At 31.6% G+C, this 25,464-nt stretch overlaps 1 protein-coding gene across 1 annotated transcript in view; it reads right to left on the bottom strand.

Moving 5' to 3' along the window:
- Positions 1-25,464, bottom strand: part of LOC139489795 (metabotropic glutamate receptor 6-like) — a 56,801-nt gene that overhangs the window by 9,312 nt on the left and 22,025 nt on the right. The window contains exon 2 of the mRNA XM_071276646.1: positions 894-1,110. Within this exon, the coding sequence (XP_071132747.1) occupies positions 894-1,110 (217 nt within the window). The remainder of the gene's footprint in view (positions 1-893; positions 1,111-25,464) is intronic.

Below are 25,464 nucleotides of genomic sequence, written 5' to 3'. Positions count from 1 at the left end.
TCGGATTAATCAACTTTCGTTTTTGGTTAATGTCGAACATGAATGAAAATCTTACAGCCTTAGTTACTGACATCGATATTTGTATGTTTGTACCTATTATTAACCTTTCAATTATACAATGTAAATTTGTAAAGGTTAATATAATACAAATGATCATATTGATTGATTGCTCGTTGCCTAACGTTCAGTGGCAAATATTCCAATCATGTTTAAGACGAGAACAAATTAACGCTACATTCAATTGGTAGGTCCTATAATAGAGGCAGTTCGGGATGAAGGTCGGGAAAACTTGGGACTGCCACTGGAAAATAAGGTTGTTTCAGAAGCGGATTTAGGGGGGGGGGGCGGGGGGCCCGGGCCCCCCCTTTTTGGGAAAAAATTGGTTTCTTATATAAGGAATCACTGAAGCGTGACTGGAGCGGCCCCCTCTTAGGTCAGTCAGTGAGCCCCCACTTAAGAAAATTTCTGGATCCGCAACTGGTTATGGATATGAACAGAAACGCTGACTTGCAACATGTAAGCTACGGACCACTCAAAAAGTTGTGCAATGACCTTGGTCAAACTCTTTACACGAGGCTTCGAGTTTGATGTCCCCATTTTGACCGGACGCGGTTGCGTACTTATACATGTATATACCGCACAGCCAAATTAAAGTTCTACTTTTGAAAGAATTTAAAAAATTACTGGCAGACGAAAAAAGACAAAGAGTTTCCTTTTTCTAAATCACCATTGGGGGTAATCATATTAATTTTTTCATTTTATGTGGAATCTTTTGGTTCTATCCAACCATTTAACTGACAAAAATATTGTTTTACATTAATTTTGTCTTCAAAGGACTTATTTATGAAAAATACCAGACAGTTGCACTTTCCTAAATCTATTATTGAAAGTACCTGATAATGTGGCCCTTTCCTTAAAAGCACCAATTCCTTTGTCTCCATAGTTGCCTTCATCTTGAATAGTTATAACATAGTTCCAACTAAAATATTCAGCAATATCAACCATAGCTTGTGCTTGATACGAGTCAGGGGGAACAACTCTAGAAAAGTACTCATATCTGCTTTTATCACTGAGATCAATACTAGTAGAAGCATAACTTATCTGCGGTATCTGGAAAAAAAAGAACATAGTAATTTATGGATGTTGATACGTCAAGAAATGTATTAAAGATATTTTCTTTTGATGAAAAACAATAAATAGATACAGTCCATGGAGTCTGATGTCGCTCAGTTTGACATATCATCTTTGATCGTGTGTTTTACTCTGGTGATTAATTGATTAAATTTAGATTAAATTTCAGAATTGATTTATGATTTATCCGGTTAATGGGAATCAGGCCGATTTTGACACCGCAAAAATATAAGTTATATGGATATAATCAAGTAAAAATCTTTTTATACAATATAAAACTGTTGGAATCAATGAGGCTGTCATTAAAACCAAGCAATTTATGCAATCTTATCTTGTTTTTGTGTAATTGTATTACATTTGTACATGTAGTATGATTTACCGTGTGGTTTATTAATTGATGATGCCATGATCATATTTCAATGATCACAATTTTATACATGTATACTACTTAGATCCATTAGCTTTGATTTCCAAAAGGAATACGTATAATGCATTAGTATTACTAAATTAAGATTTACTGCAATGTTTGCAGTTTATTAGTCCAATATCACAACGATCAGATTCAAGTGAATACTTACTATTGAACTGATTATCTCTCACTACGAGAGAGACAAATTGAATTATGTGCAATATTAACATTTAAGAATTGAATGCTTCTTTTTGTAAATTTATTGGGGTGTAAAAGCGTTGACCGAAGTACATTTTGTATGAAGCGCGGAAGCACTTCATTCTAAAAATGTGCGCACGGTCAACGCTTTTACAACCCTATAAAGTTACAAAAAGATGCATTCAATACTTATAATTACATTTTTTAGCTATTATCATGAAAACACGAATTTTATATATTTTGTTATTTAATTCACCTGTGCACTTTATTGTTGGTCCACGTGTTATCATGAATGAAAAGTTGTATTGAGCAATGCAACTGCTTACGGAATAACTAGTGATGTACAGTTAGCCAATCAGAATAAAGTATTATAATGAAACATACATCTAATGTAATTATATGATGATGCTACCAATGTATATATTTTTACAATCAGATATTGCATCCAAATGAAAAACCAAATATTGCATAGTTTCGTCAGTATATACTATTAATTACATAGTGTGCTAGTGACCTTATACGGTATATATGGGGTAATTAAATCCAATATGGGGTGACAGCGAAGCTCGAATCCCCATATGGAATTTACTGACCCCATATATACCGTATTACGTCACTACCACACTATGTAACTAATTTATCTTGCTAGGTTTAAATGTGTTTTATGAATTCATTTCCATCGTAATCATTAATTTCTTCGTCTAGTGAAACCTTTAAGATTTTTTCTCAGTACCGTTTTGTTTTTATAAAGGGACGTAACACCACTACTAACCGTGTATGGAATAAGCCCCGTCTCCCTGCTTACCTCATATGGAATATAAAGGGACGCAACACCGCTACTAACCGTGTATGAAATAAGCCCCGCCTCCCCACAAACCTAGTATGCAATAAACACGGTCTCCAGGCGGACACTTTTAACCAATCCTATTCCTAGAAATGTATAGGAGGTAAGATACAGTCCTTTAGCGGATTATTTAAGCTAAATGAAAAAAGAACTTTACTGGTAAATAAACCATTCACATCACATCAGAAAGCATAGTTTTGGAAACATAACCCTTCATTCAATTAACATTACTCTCGTTTTTTTCTTTCTTTTCTTTTGTAATGAATAAAGCAGAATGTGGATAACTTAACGAAACGAATCTTTATAGATACAAGACATTACAGGGCATATATTTGTTAAGAAATGACCACTCTCACACATATATAATTTAATGTAATTATTTGTCCCTTGCATGTCCTCTCTCAAGTCAACCGAAGTGTAAAATGAGTCGATGTATTTTGATAGAGCTAATCAATCCTTCAGATGCTTTGTCACATTTTTTCAAACATATCAAAGACCATGAAGTAATTTGAAGCACGTGAGGTGACATGCAATTGTTAACATCGTTCTTTAGTCCTCGATGATAGTTGTCCCATTGGCAAACATATGTTGTTTTTTTTTAATTTCAGTTCTTTCTCGCTGTGTTGAAGACCCATTAGTGGCCTACCGCTAGTGTCTGCTCTTTTGTCGGGTTATTGTCTCTTTGACACATTCCCAATTTCCATTCTCAATTTTATACCACATCTCCTTATTTTGATATGTTCAAATTAAAATACTGTTTATCATGATGTTTCAATTATTAAACTGAGAAATTTCAACTTTTATTTTACAAATTATCAACCGAGATGGTGAAAAGTCCTACATGTATCAAGTGACATATTGAATTATTTCAACTATTGCAATTTACACATATAACGTTCCCAAGTAATCTTATTCTGAGTACGAGAGAAGTAAATTAGAACTATATATGTGCGAAGAAACCCATGATTGTTATTGATCGCAAACCATCAAATGAGTCTAATGAATTATTCACATGTAGAAGCTCTAATTAAAGTGATTGAAATAATTTTTACTGTTGAAGATAGAAGTTATAATTAAGTAGATAAAAACGATAACAAAAGAAGATCAGAAAGAGACGGGGCAGTAACAAACACGCACTTGCATCTTCCAGGAAACTATAGACTATAAAAATAATTAACTATTAAACTATAACTATGTATTCAACTGTCAAGTTGCAATTGAAATGGAAACCATTTTAAGAATCTTGTTTTTAAGAATGGTTCAGCTTCCGTTATCTATTTTCGATCTTACAGAAGTTAAATAAAAGGTATTTCTGAGAGGAGAGGCCAAAAATACAAAAGGGATATTCAAACTCATAAATCGAAACAAACTGACAATACCAATGCAGAAAACAAACAAAAACGACGAAAACCAACAGTACACAAAACACACCATGGTTATATAACTATATGATCTAAATATGAAGTTTATTGTGATGATTTTAATGAAACATAACCATGAATGGTATTCTTTCAATACTGTTCATTGTGTATTGTGGTGTTGAATATTTGTTTGGAGACGAGGGTCTTGTTAGCGGATATCATTTTACTTTCATTGCTGACTGAACAAACCGTTGAAACAGCTTAATTAATCAAGTCTATTTTATTCAACTATGCAAAATGTCAAAAATATTAGAAAGTCTTTTAAACATATTGAACATATATCATTGTCGAACAACATGTGTTTAATATCAACCATTTACTTATGTTTACTCGGTTTACTCCAAATAAGTTTATGAAAATAATCTTCTTTAATTAAAAAAATTACAATGGCTTCGGATCGTTATGCTTAAAATGGCTATAGAATATTCACATCTATTCGAAAAACCTTCTTCATTGTTTAATTTAAAAAAAAACAATCAACTGTAGAATTTCTTCTTACACATTTTAAAAATATATTTCATTGTAAAGCAATATACGAGATACATCGGATAAAAATCGACCTTATACAAATAAGTATCAATACATCTGTTTACCTAATTCTGATTGAAAAAAATGCCAAACTGTTTGAAATGTTTTAATTTACATTGAGAGTGTCTAGTTTTTATTTGTAAGGAGGTTTTGGAGTTTTACAAGTTAATATTAATCAAGCATACTAGGATCTGCCGAATATATGGATTGTTAAACATTATAGAAAGTATAATACACGTGTTCATTTAACACCACTCTGTCAATTCGACTTATTGAGGAGTATCAGTCCCCAAGAGGATCATTGGTTCATTAGCTGTTACTGACATGCTTTTAATGATACGGCTTGGTTGTACATGTAAGCTAATAGTCCAGTCAATCTAGCCCAAAAAATCACTCAACCTCAAACTTTGCAACAAAAGGTTTCTTGATATAATTTAATCTATTGACATATCCTATTGAACATATAAAAAATCGACAGAAATCGATGGGCTAATTTTCGGGAATTTTTGGGTCAAGATATAGGTTTTTGCACAAAAATCGTTGAAAACTGAAAAAACGATAAGAATTGAGTGTAAAAATAAGATAACAGTTATGAGAACTACCTATAATAGTGGCGAAATTGGGGGAAAAAGTTTTGAAAAAGAGTAATTTTGGGTTAAAAACTGCATTTTTGTGACAAAAATCGGCAAAAACTGATTGTTTTCTTTTAATGTTAGTAAATATATAAATAAATCGGTTTTCCACTTTATTTTAGACAGTATATAAAGTGTAAAATTGGATGGAGAGTTGACGTATGTATTGGCACTCATACCACACCTTCCTATATCTAATAGTATATGTTATTATACTGAAACGAAGGTTGTAGATTTAATTTAAGACATTTTTGGCTGTTATTTCTATATCCTGATTGATTGGTTTTGGTACTTCATAGCATTTCATGCAAATTTACTTCAAGACATGCTTTCATACTAAATGAAGATTTATCCCAGAGAAAAGCCCACTTGTACATCGGCTTCATCACAAAGATGTAGTGCGAATGCTGTAAGATATAAATATTTCGCAAATCGAATTATGTACGTAAATAAGTAGACAGGTATTTCTGAATTTTCATGTATTTCGTATGGAATGACGTTAATGTTGATATTTTACAACACACAGATTTTTTTTCGCAAGAGTTATCTAAATATACCTTGAATGTTTTGTGATCATAAACGTCCATCAAAAAGAATGTTCTGAAGCACAGCGATCAAATCTGTTCATCAAAACAGACAATCTTTCACTTTCCTCCGTGAACAATTGGACATGAAAACAATTTTTCTCTCAAATAATTATCTTTTGTTTGCATTTTTCAGTCAGTTTTCTTGTACGTCTGTCACGATTGTTTACACACAGTTTTTCCCGCTTAATCTCAACAATTGTCTTGTTTATTTTTTGCCGTTACTCTTCTGCATATCTTTGTATCTTCAAATCTTATTGTTCCGCATAGACCCTCCAATTTAAATACTACCATAAAATGAGTTCTACTAGATATGTTTAAATATAATTTTTAACTGAATAGGGACGATAATATATCGTCATGGTTGCCGTCTCATTGTCGTATACACCAATACTTCTATGATTGATACAGACACACACATATATATACATATACTCATTTATTTATCGTAAAATATTAAAATGTTTTGAGGGAGCTGTAGTGCACTTCAATGAGACAGCTACCAATCAACACAAAACAAATACATGTAGAGGTCTTTAATTATAAGAGATCATACCAAATGTCATGATCTTCATCGTGCAGTGAGTCGTGCTGAGTCTAAACGTAGAAAATAAACACAAACCAAAAACGATCACATAGCTGTTTCAATATCTTAATCTAATAGGATGTAAGGCAAAGAAAAAGAATGGGGGGAAATATATAAAAAGTATGTTTAAACTTATGACAATACAGATAGTCTTGTTATTTTTTTATCAGAAATTTCTAAATAACAAGTTGAATCTTTTACATAAAAACTTTAATTAAAAACTAAAATCAAAAATCGTTGTTTTTTTGCAACAATATGATTATTTTTTCCTATCATGTTCAGCAATTGAAATATATTCTACAAGTAGCATGTTAAGTATAGTATATAAATAGAAATTCATAAGACGAAGGACACAATTATATTTTCAGTATTGCATACACTAAATATGCTGCTGAATTAAGCCAAACTAATTGAAATATTTGACATCTGAATCTTGTACTAATAAAACTAGACACTCTCAATACAAATAAAAACATTGATTTGTAATAAATAACATGCGTCTTAAGTTTCTGGGATTAATAGTTGAAATGGTGTTTGGTAGATCTCTATCTATTTATTTCTTTACGCATCGTAGACTTCTAAAGTCAACATATTCATTAAGCGAGTCAATGGTCGAGTAAATAGAAAGCAGATTCTTAATCCTTTGATTACCGTAACTTGGTTTGACAAGGCAATACTTCAGATCAGACAGACTGCATTGGTTTCTTAAACTCAAAGACGAAATTGATGAATAAATAACAAAGACAATCGGAACAAGGAATTGCGTGCTTGTAACAGGTTTTGCTTCAAAGTTCATCTGCCATTTTAATCTATATACTGCTCATACAATTTGTATTCAAATGAGGACACCAAAAGTAAATCTTCATAAAAGCGAAACCCAACTTAATACATTGTAAGTTAAATGTTTGTGTCAAACCTTAGCTTTCTGAATTCATTCAAAATTTGCCCGATTTTAATGTTACAAATTTAAGAAAACATTTCCTATTTTTACCAAAAAAAATCCCATAAAATTTGCAATTTCAAAACCGTACTAGCACTTTTTCAGAGCATCATTTCCCGTCCGAATTTAAAATACTCTACTTATACAAGTGTGGTTGCTTAATAATTTCGAAGGCTAGTTTGAAGCCTCGACCAGTTATGTTTCTTCTGCCATAACATTTGTTTATGAATTGTTTTTCTGGGCATTTTTAATTAACATGCACTTCAACTTCGAACTTTATCTTGCCTTTTAACATTTTAATTCAAACGTCGTGCTTAGTCCTTTGTAGATGAATTATATGTTGTGAAATTATAGTTATGTCTAAAGATGATTTGGTTACTACTTTCTGGTTTACTTTAATCATATAGCTCTTCGCCCATTTTTATTTCTTATACATCATTGGTTTTCAGATATTCGGCTTTGATCGTTCCAAAAAGCGTTTTGGACACATAAAATTTATATAGTGTTGTTTTCAGGTTTTTTTTAGGCTCGCAGTAATGTCAATTTTTTAAAACTCCTTTATAAAAAGGGCATATTTATTTTCGTATCAAACATCAATAAAAAAGGAATGTGGGGAATATGTCAATTCGACAGACCCATTTATACAAAATAAAAAGGGAATAACTATACCATTCGATCATATATCAACAGTTTCCTAAGGTAATGATTTATTCAATTTTCTAGTCTAATTTAATTATCAAATGACATGACCATGTCATGGTTATAAGACCAGAGGTATTGTTCTTCATGTGTAAGATATCTTCTAAGTTGCGATGAATTGATACCCATACGACAATAAATTCCCCCTTGATATCGTACGATTTAGATAATATGCTTTGTTGATCTCAATTACAATAAAGTACATTCGTATAGCATGATCACACGCGATTCCCTGACACTATTGTGCATCACTAATGATAGTTATATAATCAGATTAAAAAACGTAGCCATTAAAAAGCATAAAATAAACTATAACAACAAAAAAACTAGATTGATTAACCGTTAGGTATTTCATGGTTGAAGATATTAGTGTCAAGTTTTGTATTGCGTTTCTTTGATTTATAGAAGATAGACATATTTTTATAATCATAAATGCAAAATAGTCTGCAAAGTTAGTACTTACATGTATCTAACGGAGCGACATAAAGATATAAACGAAAAATAGCCTGCACATTAAATTTAAACGATTTGATGTGCATTTCCTGAATACTCTTACGAGACACCGCAAGAGCAAATAGCAGATAAAGCCGAAGATGCACGAGTGCATGAAGAGTTATATCGCAAAAAACAAACTATACACAAAAAAAGAAGATGTAGTATGATTGTCAACGAGACAACTCTCCACAAGAGACCACAATATGACACAGAAATTAACAACTATAGTTTTGAGATAGCACATAACTCCTAGTATATATCACTGACCGCTTTGCCTGAAGTTGTTTAACCTTTCGTTCATCCTTTTGATTGATTGATAGCGTTTAACGCCACTTTCGTCTAACGGACATGAACGGATTGAAAAAAAGTTAGGCATCCGTTCGAGCTATCCATTAAGGTGTGACCGAGGCTTAAAGGATAACTTTTTTTACTTTTTTTAATCCGTTCATGTCCGTTAGACGTCCGTCCATATCCGTTGCATGTCCGTTTAGCATACGTTTTATCCGTCGACGTCCGTTTTGTCCGGTGGAAAATTTTGAGCATGTTCAAAACTTTGAACGGACGTCCAACGGCTGAAATGTTAGTTGAACGTTCAGAAGGCGTCCGTTTTGTACGGTACTCGTCCGTTTAGTTTCCATTTTGTATCCGTTACGTGTCCGTTATACATCCGTTGGAGGTCTAGCAGATAAATTCACCAACGGACGTCTAACGGATAAAACGGATGTTGAACGAATGTGAAACGAACTTCTACCGGACGTATAACGGATAAAACGGATGATGAACGGGTTTGAAACGGATAAATGACAATAAAATATTTCGCGTCAGAAATGCCAAATCGATATTTTAAGGTTCATGAATTCTTATTATTCAAAATCGATCTTAGAGTTAGGACACGTCTTCACAATCAAGCAGCTCTTTATTCAGGCCAGATACTGCCCTTTGGTGGCATTTTGAAGAACAAACCAAAACCAGTTACACAGAAAAATTTTGAATATTCATGCGATTTACATGTATTGTTATTTTCGCCTTAAATTTTTCCGTATATCTTGTTGATCCGTTTGATCCGGTACGCTTCCGTTAGGAGTCCGTTTCATGCGGTACCCATCCGTTGGATGTACGTTCGACATCCTTTCTGTCCGTTACGTTTCCGTTTCTCGTACGTTGCTTATCCGGTATATGTCCGTTATGCATGCGTGATTCGTCCGTTTTATTTGGTCAGTACATCAACGGATAACAATTTTGTCAACGTTTTTTCATCCGTTAGTCGTTTGTTCGTGCTATTGGGTAAGGCGTGACCGAAGAATAAATTAAGTCATGTCTTCACCAACTCTACCTTTGAAGGGAAAATCCAAAACTTTTTTTTATTAACATCTTAAACTCACTGAAACTAAATTGCTCACATCCACCTTCTTGTATATTGATATCGCCAAAGGCCGACTTAAATTACAAAAATACCAGTAAACTCCAGGAACGGATATTGAAATGTGCCGGAAAACTACGGGCCTTGAAGGCTCTTCAAAGCTTAATAAAAGAAACATATTTCCTCTCTAAACACAGTTTGCAAATGTCATCAAATATTGTTTCTAACTCGATTGAAAAAAGACAATCATTCAAGTTTAATTTTGGTATGAAGATTCTAATAACACAACTCTGCATTCTCTTGAAGGCTCTTAACAAACATTATTGCAGTTTGCACTTTAGTCGAACGCTTCGTATTGTGTTTTCCTAGCTTTCCTTGTTTTCTATATAAGGTGTCATCGTTTAATCCAAATGTAATATGTAGTATTTCGTTGCTAAAATGTACTTTACTCAGATTTATATAACGTGAGCGAATGTTTCACAATGCTATTGAGCACTCAGATTTTTTTTTTTTTTTTTAACACTTGAATATAAATTTATTGCACTAAAGCTGTTAACAATAACCTTACCGCTACAGCTTTAGCACTCAGATCTTAGCAATGTAATAATACTTGTAATGAGCATTACGATGGGTGTTCTAATGGAGAAATAACTGTTTACTCTTCATTTCAAAATTAAATTTGACTGATTTTAAAAATTTGAGTTCACTCGTTGTTTTTTTTATCGCGTACACGTGTTGCTCAATCTGTAAATAGTTGTTGCGTGTATTTTTATTGTATTGTGTTTTTTTTTTCGTCGACTTGTATTTTAAATAATCTTGAGGTACCTTCTGCGCTCTATCATTTTACAACATCATTACCCTGTTGTATGTTATTATATGTAGTGATCTACTTTTTACATTTTGTTTATATTTGCTTTAAAATAATGTGATTTTTTAATGGAAATTTCAATACATAAATGCAAAATCGAATTCAAATAAAACACTCTTTTCCTTAATAGTAGTATAGTATTACACTGATTGCTTTATGGGCAAAAATGTTAACTTACTAAAATATAAAACCTTCTAATAGTGCATTTCAGACGAACTTTATAAAAAGTATTCTAAATTGACAAGGATGCTTTGTGATGAAAAATGTTTAAGGCTTACGTTGTCAAATCCGATGATAGAAAACCATAACCGATGTCTGTTTAAAGCATTCTGGTTATATCAGAATGATCAAACATTCTGCCTAGCAATGATTGAATCGTATATGAAGAGATTTTCTGTTAATTTTACATGTTACATTAAAATGCCAATAATCATTCAGGTTGCTGATTTCATTCTGTTATTTTGATGTATTAAATATGCTCTTTACTAAAATAGAAAACATACAATGTATGATTGACGTGTAAACCAATTTGATAACACGATTTAAAAAGCTGTACTAATATTTTGAGTCGGATGAAGTAGAAGTTAAAAGAATGTTGTTAAGGTTTGTATTATTCAGAACCATAATGGCTTAAGATCTTCTTATGCTCTTATATACATATCTCAAATAATCAGCTTCAATTTATTCAACTTTGTAAGAATATTATCAAATTTGTGCTTATTACTCCTTGATTGATTATGGAAAATTACTTTCTTATATTTTTCAATTAATTACTTCGTTTTCTTTTCCATTTCTGATAATATTTAAGATGATGCAATTTATTTTTGTTGTTGAGGGTGTTCTATTCATATCTTTGGAAGCAAATGGAATTAACGAACAAGCAATCGCCATTTTGGTACTTCAAGACAGAATGATTTCCGGACGACAATAACTTCAATTTACGAGCAGACGGTAAATGACCATTGCACGTGACACATAATGGCTGCCACAGATGACAACTAATGAGAACTCATTTGACTATAATTGGCATGGCTGTCCGATATATGTCGACATATAGTAATGGTTTAGTCTTCCTAGCTTGTTATTTTTCCTGTAAGTACAACAAGTGACTTCAACAAATGTCGTGTGACCGAAATAACGAATTTGTCATTCTTGACAATGAAACTTTAAAATTTGCTTACAAAATATTTATGTACATCGTGAAATTGATAGGTTAACGGGAAATAAATACGGTACTTATTATGTGTTCTACCATTCTTGCGTTTTTTTAAAAGTAGGGAATATCATAGCAGTAACTAGATCACAAGAAAAAAATATGAAACACAAAATCTTGGGAGTAAGATTTCAGATCATACATAACCGTATGCATTGCCAAAAATCATCGACTAATAACAGAAACTTATTTCAAGGGAACTTATTTTAGTCGAATGTTTTATTCTAACGCCCAGTTCTGTACGAAAGATCAATAAAAAGACTATTTAAACCACAATTGCATACTAGTTCCTTGTCCATGATATATGTTTTGAAACTTTTACAAAACATTGATTCAAGTACATGTATCAATGAAACAGTCTGGTAAAACACAACATTATCCTTTCGGGTAGCCGTAGATGAAAAATATTCTTAAGATTTTATGATTGGGAGCTAACAGTAATCGGAATATAAGCTATTCCGGTACCTCAGTGTCTTGTAATTTGACATTTCTTGTTCTAGATTGTAAAAAGATACAAAGAAAAAATAAAAATCAATGGAAGCTAATGGTTTTCGTTGCACTATTGTGAATGGCAAGAAAAAGGTTGATCTAATAAATAATAATGGCATCGGTGTTATTTGTTACAGACACGTGGTTTAAATAATCTAATTTGTGTTTTGTCTTTATAAATGAGATAATAGTATATAGAAGTTTCCGCGTGAGTTGAACATGTAACACAATTGTCTCTGTGGATTAGTTGTTCGGGCTGTGGTAATCAGGAGAAAATGTAATTTTGACAGCCACAAGTTTACTCATTTTCTTACAAATGGAAATCACGAGAAACAATTCGTGCAGAAAACAATGTCGAGACTAGAATTTTTAATATCTTCTTTGATGTGTGCCTGGTAGAGAATACACTTGAAACTGAGATAACTTTATGCTTTATGCAATATACGTACATTGTTTAGACAGAACAGCGAGGTTCGGTCAAGCTTTTCTGAACAAAATAAAAAACACATTTTGATTGGCTGTGGAATCATGTTTATAGTAGAAAAACATACCAAGACTAAATAAAGCATTAAAATGCACATGGACATGTTGTGATTTTACAAGTTAACAGTATTACATGTTTATACGTTTAACAATCATTAGCTTTACTCATTTTAATTGTTATATATTATGAAAAAATATTAATGATACTTTAATTTGTTGTTCTTCTTCGAAACAAGTATTGGCACCATTAGACTCCTACACTACACTCTCTCATTGTCATATTCATTATCCTTATACGATTAAAAATATCAGTTTTCCAAAGTAGGTCATATAATAATATCTAGACGTAATTAGTTGACCTAGTGTATAATATGTTGATTTGGATTTGGAAATTAAAAGAATATGGATTACTCTTGTACTCAAATGAGTGATGAGTTTATCGTACTCAAATCAATATAGGAGGTGTTCATTTACGTCAGGATACCTGATTTCAACTCTAAATTTCAATCTCTTTGCGTTAACATGCTTAAAGTTCAATTCTTTAAATATTTCATGTCTTCTTTTTCAGAGAAATTAATAGCAATGTATGGAAACAGGTTGACATTCCTGCACTAGTTGATGTGTTTTATACAATTAAAAGATAAAAATGTCTGCAGGAAATATGCAGCCGACAGAAAACATATCCTGGAGTATATTGGGTACTAATTGATACAATTGTCGGCACTGCAGATATTAATCATTATTTTATTCGTTTTCTTAGATGCCGTTCTTGATTGACATATCCTTATATATATATAGTTTACTTATGAGTTGCATTTTGATAAATGTCGTGAACTGTCAATTAGTTTACTTTTTTCCAAAATGGGTTACATGAAGGAGACAAGGCTGTCGCTTGACCAAAATAACCATCGTTACAGACATTGGTAGGTTGTCTTTGGACCATTACTCATTGTTAGAGACACTAGAAAAAGGGGGATGTGTTCGGACGATTAGTATCGCAAGCGACACTAAGACATGATCATTTTTAGAGACAAGTTACCTTTGACGCAAATAGGATTTTAAGTGCATTAGACTTACTTTTAACCAAAATTAACCTTGATTTAGATACGTTGCTGTCTTTTGAGCAAATTTACTATTTTAAGAGATACAATGCCATCTTTAAACTCAATAAACAGACATAAGAAGATATGGTATGACGGCCAATGACACAACTCTCCATCCAAGTCACAATTTGTAAAAGTAAACCATTATAGGTCAAAGTACGGTCTTCAACACGAGGCCTTAGCTTACACCGAACAGTAAGCTATAAAGGGCCCCAACAACCATTGTTATAGTTACTTTGCTATCTATCTTTGAACGATATTATAGTTGAGAATGACAGTTGGCTATTTTTGGGCAACATAATTATTATGCAATACTGTCTTTGTGTCACATACATGAATCCATTGTAGTTATACATTTGGACCAACTAAACAATGTTAAAGACACCACACCGTATTTTAGTCACATTATGAATCATTGTCAGACACCTCTCTTTTGATCAAATATTTACTGTAAGATGTTGTTCTCTGGAATTGAGCCTCTTAACATCAAATACTTGTATTCAATTCAAACCATTGTATAGGCAGATTCAATGTAAGATATGTTTTCGGCTCTGACAGATATGGAATTGTACTTTACTTGTGTTTATGCATTTTAGAAACATGTCTCGAAGTTGCACCCTTATCACATTCAATATATTCGTGGTACTAACAATCAAATGTACTTAAGAAATGATTTTGCGAGGATGCATTTTAGAAACATGTCTCGAAGTTGCACCCTTATCACATTCAATATATTCGTGGTGTTAACAATCAAATGTACTTAAGAAATGATTTCTGCGTAGGCATAATAAATCTTGTAAAGACCCTTCAGACTGTGTCATTGTTTGCTTTCCGTGGACAAAAATCGTTGAAAGAAGAAAACCTTTTGTTGAAAAGTCGACAGTCAATAAATTTAAGAATAACTATAAACATTGTAGTTTATTATCAAAGTGACGACAGAAATCATCTGAACTACATGGGACTCTTGTCGCTTTCTTGTTTTGTCTGGTAAAGATTTTTGTATTTATATACTGTCCTCAATGTAATAGTTCCTGATTAAAACATCGCATTAATCAAACAATGTTGAATGTAATATAGATGGAAGGGTAACAAATCATTTAAGCCTTTATTGCAAACCTTGTAATTAAAAACTAGAAGCGACCCATCTATCATTGAAGGAGCTCAGCCTATTGATTTATCATGCAGTATTATAAAGAATTACGGCGGTATTTGACTAATGCATCACATGCACTTTTTCCAATGGTTTAACAAAGTTGCTTGTAAAATACAAATAATAAATGTTGCTTAAATGAAACAATATGTCTATACAAATTTCTTACGTAAACACATTTTCAAAATTCAGTTTATAATTTTAGAAATTAAAGAGAAACAAAGGTAGCAACTCCCTCAGCCAAAGTTGACCTTGAATAGATTTTGCTATTGCGGTATTTTTGCGCGTATAGCTCTTCAACTGTTTCGGTCCATATACATCTTTGACTTTTAAATATTCGGTCGTTTGGGCATTCTTGATGACGACTATTTACTATTAACATTAAAAATCAAAATGAATGTGGTTTATGCAAAGATAAAAAAAATATATAGAATGAAATTCATAACAGTGTAGCTATGGCCATTCATTGACTGGGGAAAATTAGGTGAACGTTCGTCTGTAATGCCCACTGCTCACGACGTACTTATCATAGAAATTTAAACTGTGAGGTCACCAAAGGTTCTAAACGCCTAAATAAAATAATTAAAAATACTAATCAGGAATAACCTTTGTAATTTGAAAATAAATAAAAATGGCCTTCAACACGGAGTCTTGGCTCACTACGAACAGCAAGCTATAAAGGTTGAATACTTAAAATTCTTTACTTGATTTTTTGTTATGGTTTGACCATCAATTTTCCTAATATGATATCGCACGTTCTTTCAGATTATTTTTTTTACTTAATTGGCTTTAAAAGTTACAATGCATGATGTCGTCTGTTTATGTAGTTCATATGTGTTTTTCGTTTCTCGTTGGTTTTTCCGTTTGAATGGTTTTACACTAGTAGTTTTGGGGCCCTCTATAACTTGCTGTTCGGTGTGAGCCAAGGCTCCGTGTTGCAGGTCGTACCTTGACCTATAATGGTTTACTTTTATGAATTATTACTTGGGAGGAGAGTTGTCTCATTGGCACTCATACCACATCTTCCTATATATATCTATATCTATTTCATTTTTTTTTCAACAAAAGAATACATCACAAGAATATAAGTTTTGTAAGAAACGTGAGAAATTGTGTTGGACTTGAAGATAAGGCAAAGTGACAAATATCTGAAAGAATGAATCGTTTTATGGTATTAAACAAAGAAATCAAATGATTTTTTAATTATCCAGAACTCTTCACAAACAAAACCCACATGTATACGCATTGAATAAATAGAAGGCCATTCTTAAATGATCACACCGTAGAAGTAGTTGTGCTCTTAATCAATGAGATATTTTGTGAATTAACCCCATCAACTTAATAGTTTTTTTTACAATGGATAAACCTATTTTTTTTATTATTATTAAATAATATCATCTCTGAACATTATTATTCTTATAAATGACACGGTTGTATGTGATGATTATAATAAATATTTAAAACAAATTCCTTTCAAGCTTTGTAAAAAGAAAGTTTCATTTTTATGTATCGGAATGTGTAACAAGTGAATATTTCAATCCCCACTTGAAGGCCTCTGACAGACTGGGTGAGCATAAAATCATAGCCGTTGACAAACAAGTTACAACCTACAAACGTTTTACTGTCGACCACACTGTTATGCAATTACTTCTATAACCGTTTGGCTTAGTTTTAACCATAAATAAAAAAATATCTTCGCTAAGGGAATGTTTTTTGCTAAAGTTGTATTCTTACCTCAAACCTTAATCCAATGACTGTTTTTCATGACGTTATTTTTCTTTTTTAAGAACCAAGATACGATAAATGTATTCTTTTAGATCAAGCAAAATAACAATAAAATAAAACGCAGCATAAAATATAGAATTTAATATTTTATACACATGATCATTTGGTTAAATACATTAATTATGAATAAAACTTAATAAAAAATACACTTCATTTTAAGAAAAGTTAGAATCGACTACGTAGGCAATAAATACTATAAGAAAGAGAAACAAATACCGAGTCAGATTACCTTAGCCTTATTTTGCACAGCTTTTGGAATTTTGGAACCTCAATGCTCTTCAACTTTGTACTTATTTGGCTTTATAAATATTTTGATATGAGCGTCACTGATGAGTCTTATGTAGACGAAACGCGCGTCTGGCGTACTAAATTATAATCCTGGTACCTTTTATAACTATCAACACCAACGCCAAAAGTAAAAAGTGGAATCACATAACACTACAAAGAACACTAAAGATTGATTAACACGGATTCCATCTAAATCGATAGTTATCCGACTGCCCCAGAAGAGAAGGCAGTTCCGGATCCACTTATAGCACAAGCCATGTTTTAAAATGTAATACTCAAAGAAAGTTTTTGAAAAACTCCCATTGAGTGATGGGGGTCAAACTTTTGGAGTTCATATCCTTGTGAACAATTTTTTTTGCAAGGGAATTTTTATTTCATATATTTAATCAGTTTTGTCATCAGATTAACTAAGTCGCCAATTTTGTGTGTGGCATGTATTTTATGCAAGAACATATGCACAAAAAAAATTGAAACCGTTTTGACTTTCAATTTTTGACTCAAGTATGCGATCATAACTGTAGTATTTGAATGTACACACATATGAAACTTTAAGATAAATTAAGATTTTGTTATTTTTATTTTTATCATAGGCCCATCTTTTTTTAGTAGTACCGATCCTTTAGTTTACCACTTTTAATCTTTTTAGAATTCCATGAGCATTTTTCATAGAGTTGTTTGACGTCTAAAAAAAGCAATAAACTATGAATGAATGTTAAATTTTGAATTTGATTATTAAGAGTCTATATAAAAACAAACTAAGACAATTACACGAGGATTGATTCAACAAAACGAAAACACTAACAGCAATTTTCTCCGAAGTTAAATCTTCACTGAATATTTGCTTTTTAAATGAATTTAGGAGTTGTTCTTTCGTGAAAAATGTTAACGCTATTCAGGGACAAAAAACCATCTGACTTAGATATTTAAATGAAAGGTCCTTCAGAATACTAGGAGCAAAATTTTAATGAAGGTCCACGCTTTAGCTTTTTTTTACTTAACTTATTTGCTTTTAATACTTTAAAATCATCAAACTTTTACCATTTCTCACTATGCATTCTGTGTTTGCTCACTGTCAAAGGGAGGCCGTATCGCGATCTATAGGTCTTTGGTTAAGAGTTGGTCCAGTGCAAATGATACCACATCTTGTTTTTATAATTTTCAATTATTAACCAAGGCATATGGTAAAAATTAATGCTGCAAACATTAATGTATAATATATAAAAATAAGAATATGTTTAATTTAAGCAGTAAATTATCGTGGAGTGGTACAAAACAGGACCATGTTAGTTGACTACGGGTTTTGATACTAATTAAGTGTCAAAGTAATTCATTGGAATGAGTTAATCTTTCTCAGTGTGGATACGTAAATACGTCTGAAGATATACTATCTGTATGAAAGTTTCAAAATATCAATATTTATATGTATCTCCGATTCAGCATATCTTTATGGGTCTTTATATTGATTCAACATGCACGTGTTTTAGCATGAATAAGGATGTCGGCTAGAATGGTTATTTAAAAAATCAATTAACTTTTTTAAGCCTTAAATAAACAACTTAATATGACTTCTTTATTAAAACAAGAAACCCCTCTTATTTAATCACAAAGATAAGAATTTGTGTTTTTGCAATAACACAGAAGAATGCATCGTTAAAGCTTGAGGATAAATCGAAAGACATAAAATCATCAACTCTTAATTTTGTCAGTTTTGAACGCGTACAATTTTATGCTTTTTACATACATTTCTTCTTGAAATCATGTCTTCTAATTTGGTTGACTAAGATCGAGAAATTTGTAATTCTTAAAAATGTATTGAACACTATTTTGATTTGTTGATGTCTTGTTTTTAAAGAATCAGATTGATTCATTTTAATTTCTTTTTAAAGCTTCAGTATGATTGCTGTGATTAAATTACATCTTTGGAATCGTGTAATTAAAAAGGCCTTGCAATATCACCTTATGTTTCTAGTAACTCTTCCCTCGTATTTAAAGTAATTTAATGTTTTTAAATGGTCACATTTGTGTTCAAGTAATAGTCGTTCTTTAATGATCATTAAGTCAGCATTATAAAACAGGTAAGTACAGGTCCTTGTCTTATAAGAGATACATTGTACATACCAAATTAAGTGACCCGAAGACAGCAAAACGTTTATCAAATATATTAACATCGTGTCTTATTGGTGATTGTCATCAATAAAACAGACTTTAAATATCATATTGAGAAATAGGTCTCAACGGACTACTATCAATATCTAGAATAGTGTAGCTCTTTTCTGTAACCATTTTTTAAATAAAATATATATCAATGGGAACACAGTAGAATTTGATACCATACATTTTCTATTTAACAATGTTCATTTCAAGTCTATCAAATCATGTCGGTTAATTTTTATATGTGGCGTATGCCCAATTCTTTCGAAGTCTTTAAAAAACGTTAAGATTGTCTGTAAACAAAACGTTTTCTGTAAAAAAAAAAAAAAATTTGTAACATTTGCAATTTTAAATTAAAAAAACTATTAAACAGCGACATGAAGAGCTGAGTCGAATTTTGAATTGATAAATAAATGAAAGTTTTCGAAAGTTATTTTAAATTTTATGATATAAACTCTCAAATATTAATCAATTTCAAAAAAGGACTGGATAACCATTCAATTTTGACCCTGTTACTACAAATGAAATGGGCCCTACCTCTGTTCCAATTTTACAATAACGAGTTGCTTTAATTTAGATTTCTATCTCTTTTTTTTTTATTTCCACCGTCATTATATCTCTATATTGTCTACAGGCCTGAAACCTTTAGCCAAGCAGATAATTGAAGTTTATTAAGAAAAGTAAGAAATCTTGATTCTTCTACTTTGTCTGAGAGACAAGTCGATAGCATTTATTACCGTTTAGGCTCGTTACATACATCAATCTTTATTGCTAAGGACTCGCTTTGACCTTTAAGATAATGATATATTTTACAGAAATTTCCTCGGCAAATTGTAAACTTGCTGAAAAATTCAACTTAAAACAGTTCGCATAATCGCCGATTAACACAATTAAAAAAATATTTGAAATAATTTTCTTTAAACTAATGATCACAACACACCTTGTTTATCAACTCCTAGTTTTTATAGTTGTAAAAATGAGTCAATAAAAACTGTTAGAAACAGATAATACATTGTACGCAGAAAACATATCTGGATTTCCTAGTGTTCCTGGAATGATTAGTTACAGGTGTAATACCACACTTGATTTCCCCTTTTCTGATGCAACCAGATGTTACGTACTATGATTTGGTGGTATTTCACCCATTATACCATAGTACGTTCCCATAAAATACTTATATACTTATGGTGAGTTTTATGCAGGTTAAGTTTTTAGACAGTTTCGTACATGATAAACTTTTCATTCGTATTTTTTTACTTGTTAAAATTGTGAATTTAAAAAATATACTGACGTATCATAAAATTCGCACATTCATTGTCTATATTATTGCGCAAAATAGACTAAAGTATTCATTATTGTGGTAATCTTATGTTTGAATTGTCTATTGAAATATCAATAAAACGGCAAAATATGATTGTATTTTATGAACACAAATAGATAATAAGGAAATATGGTATGATTGCAGATGAAACACAAACAACAGTTTACTATTCACCTAAAAACAAAAATAAGAGTAAGAGTTTCTCCACTTTCAAAATAAAGATGTAATGCCTTAACATTGGACAAAAATAGTGATGTTGGGTTACGCAATACGGTAAACTAGAACTTGAAAATTGGAATCCAAGAAGCCACATACACCATGAAAGTAGAAAAAACAAACACAAATATAACATAAAGACAACTTGTGGACATTCAAGAAATTGCTTGATGTTTGCATATTTTAAAAGGATATGTAATATAGATACAATGGAGAAGCGTCGATTCTTGAAAAAAAAAACATGAACTCGGACGTGCATGAGCTTATTTCGGCGACAGATTCAGGAAGCGTTGATTCTAGAAAAAAAATCCATGGCAAATTAATAGACTGACCATGGTTTAAGGCGATGTTAAACACATTTATAAACATCAATAATATCATGAAATGATAAATCAGGAGGAAGTCCACAAATTATTTGTGTATCATTCGACAAGTTATGGAACTTTGTTACATAAAATGAGACAACAAGCATGTTCGCTACTTTGTTTTATTATAACAAGCCTTTTGAAAGACTGTTTTAAATTTGTAGTATATAAAAAACGTAACTGTACATTTTGAAATAATATATCCTATACGATGACGAATCTTAACGATGACAATTGTGACTAGTTAAAAGTGGATAAGAATCTCCCAGGGCAAACATTTGATCTGTTGTTATTTACTTTTTAAATATTTGCAGTTTTCTTTACAGGTATTTTTAATTGAAATAGAATAATCGTGTGGACTAAAACGTCTTTTTTTTCTGCAATAAGAAACAAACATATTTTTCACAGGCGTTTATAAGAAAACTAATTTTCATGTTTAAGTAAAGCGGTGTGCATATCTAATTTTAAATCAACTATTTAAAGTACTCGTAAAATCAATTAAATAGCTTAAGATACGTAGGACATTTGTCAGTCCAGCAAGCACTGAAACGCAAACTTCAAAATTAACATCTCTGCCATACACTTATGTTTAATTGAGCAGAAAATATACCGAACAAACTCGACAGTAATACCATTTTCTAGTTATGCTTCAGAACATTGTATGCCTTTAAACAAAAGGTTATTCATGTCTTAGTACAGTGCCATGAATCTTCATTGCAGAAATATGCAATAAATCCCTTAATTTCCAGGCAAACCCGTCTTTAAACTGTAATGCGATATTTCGACTTAATTGGGATTTTATATCGTTCTATCAATGACAGAGTTGTACTCTGAATTAAATGTTTCATGGAGCAGGTCGATGCATCAGCAAGACTCTACTTTAGGTTTAAAAAATACAATGTATCTTGATTTATTTCAAATGAAACACTATACTTTGACCTTAAATGGTAACATTACTTAAGACAGAAGTAGTATTACCCATTAGATGTCGAGAATTTATGGAACCTTTGGCATTTTAAAATTTTCCAATTTATTTTTATAGAACCATTATGTTACTACTAGAAGCAAAATTACTTTTGAAATTTCATAACATTCAGAAGTGAATTACACGTTCTTTATCGAATGCAATTTTATCAAATTTAGTTTCAAAACACGAGAAAACAATCACGGCAAATAAAAAGAATAACATTTCCTTTGTCGAGATTTAATAAATGAGGCAATATATTAGGCACAACTAAATGTTCAGTATTTTAATTCCTACTTATGAAGTGCTTAAAAAAACAACAACAGCCTGTCTTTTTTAATTTTTAAACAAAGCTTCATAATAAGTTTATAAAAGAGCAATATCCTGGTCTTTGACAAACAAAAAATTATTATAAGTTAATGGAACGCATGTCAATTGTAGTTTAAGTCCAAATATGTAAACTCTCAGACACATATAGTGTTACAAGAGGAATTACGTACATACATTCAAATCGAAAAGGCAGCTACAACATACAAATGTTTAAAATTAAATGATTTATGAGCAGTATAGCTACTTACAACATATTTACTACATTCCTCAAAAATATAGCTATATTCTTTAAATCGTAGAAATATAGAATTTCAAATTTATGTATTGTATACCTTACCATAAGTAATTCTTTTCCTTCGCTTTTCAAATTTTCCAACAAGTTATCTCTTACATACTATTGTCACTTTGATTTCAGTTTTAAAGCGAAGTATTACTGGTGAAGACATTTCATTCTCATTTTAGCCAAGGTAAAAGTTTAAAAAAAAACCAAACACAAAAATGGGGTCGATTGGCTGACGTTGGCTGCTGTTTGTTATATTTGGGTATTTTTTGTAATTTGTATGCCCCCACCTACGATAGTAGAGGGGCATTATGTTTTCTGGTCTGTGCATACGTTCGTCCGTCTGTCCCGCTTCAGGTTAAAGTTTTTGGTCGAGATAGTTTTTGCTGTAGAGAAGTCCAATCAACTTGAAACTTCGAACACATGTTCCCTATGATATGATCTTTTTAAATTCAATGCCAAATTATAGTTTTGACACAAATTTCATGGTCAATTGAACACAGAAAATGATAGTGCAAGTTTTAGGTTAAAGTTTTTGGTTAAAGTTTTTGGTCAAGGTAGTTTTTGATGAAGTTGAAGTCCAATCAACTTGAAACTGAGTATACATGTTCCCTATGATATGATCTTTCTAATTTAAATGCCAAATTAGAGTTTTAACCCCAATATTTCATGGTCCACTAAATATAGAAAATGATAGTGCAAGTGGGCCATCTGTGTACTATGGACACATTCTTGTTATAGCATAATTCACGTCGATAGTATTCTATGTTGCACTGTTTCACATTTTGGACCTTTTAGAACTCAACATTGTACGTTCCACAGTGTGTATTTGGCTAAATGTTGATGGTCTTGTGCTGATCTATAATACTTTGTTTAAAATATTGTCGTTTGGTCCCTGGTGGATAGATGTCTCATTGGCAATGATGCCACGTCTCCTCATTTTCATATCGATAGCACTAAATTCCGTCTTTTTCGCAATTATTCATTCAAAATCAAGCTAGAAATTAGTCTATTATAGATGACCTCGGTTTCACCGATGTTGCTTTGTTTTTACAATTACAATATCCAATACCTACAGTAACTGATAAATGTACATTTTAATTACAATTTTTTTAATAAAGACTTAAGAATGACATATCGCATAGAACATTTATTTTATCAAGTTATATTAAGTCTAGAGAGTATCGTTCAACAATTTATTTCCAAATATATCCCCATCAGCATTTTCGATATATCAAATCAAATTACATGCATTGAGTTTTCAAACGGAGTTAGTAAATGACAAAATTAATTACACTCTAGCTACCTAAAGTATTTAAAGTGCAGCGCGAAATTTCCCTATAGAATGGAATTTGTTTATTTTGCTCATGATAAGAATAAGTTGTTTTGTCGTTTGTAACAGAAAGATTAAGAATATGCGATTTGTGCCCAATGCTAAACACATAATGTAGTTATATTATAACTACATTAATGGTGTTTCACAATTTTAATATGGGTTAAGCAAAAATAAAATTGCAAGAGGATAAGAAATATACTTTTAAATTTTCATTAAAATCTATTTTTCTTATTTGTGGTGAAAATTTTCAATCTAAATAAAATACAGATTAAGTGTCCACGCTTCGCTTTCATGGACAACGGCTTTTTAATAACCTTTCGAGATCTTCTGGTTTTGACGTGATGATAATGATCAGAACAGAAAATTGGATCATATGATAAGTATTTCAACCAGAAACACGAGTCGAGCACACGGAAATTAGTATCAAATGTGTATCATATGTCGGTAGTTTTTATTCTACCTTTGAGATGCAAAATCAATGTTTTAAAACCACAACAGTGACATTTATACTTCTCTACATAAACAGGCGTGCAAACAAAATGATGTGACAAAGGTATGGGTACATTGAACAAGGATCGAAGAGACTAGAAAAATATCGATGAGTACAACATAATATATCGTGTAAGACCCAAAAATGATATGAAAAAGCAAAGATGTTTGCAATACACAATGCTGAAAACATATATAAAATCCAGTAAAAGACGAGAAAAAATATTAACGAGCGGAGATCTTTTAATGACCGAATAGTCGTCTATCTGTTAATTAATCGATTGTGTCTTAATCCTAAAAGTGAGGCGAGAGATACCATAGGGACATTCAAACTCATTTGTCGAAAATAAACTGACAACGCCATGTCTCAAAATGAAAAAAACAAAAATGCAAACAACAGTACACAAAAAGCAACATAGAAAACTATGCAACACGAACCCACCAAAAGCTGGAGTGATTTCATGTGCTCTGGAATGGTGTGTAGATAATACTCCACACGTGACAGCCCACGTATCGGTTATATTATAATTGTGTTGGTCACATTCTGTGGCAAGGGGACGGCCAATTGTAGCGTTTTACAGAAGTGTTTCTTCGCATGGTGGATGCTGCATACATTACAAGATACTCTTAATATATCAAGGCATCCGATCTACTCAGTCCATTTTTTTTCTTTGTTTGATTTTTTAAATTTGATTTGTATTTTTTTGATGAATCTATGATATCAATTTCGCCAACTATCGTTGCCTCTTATCAAGCATTTTTAACATTTAATCTTTCACTGCTTCATACAAAACGACAATGCCTTG

This window comes from Mytilus edulis, chromosome 1 (assembly GCF_963676685.1).
Source record: "Mytilus edulis chromosome 1, xbMytEdul2.2, whole genome shotgun sequence".
NCBI classification, from domain to species: Eukaryota; Metazoa; Mollusca; class Bivalvia; order Mytilida; family Mytilidae; genus Mytilus; species Mytilus edulis.
Note: the sequence above shows the minus strand (reverse complement) of the source record. Positions and strands in the feature narration are given on the sequence as shown.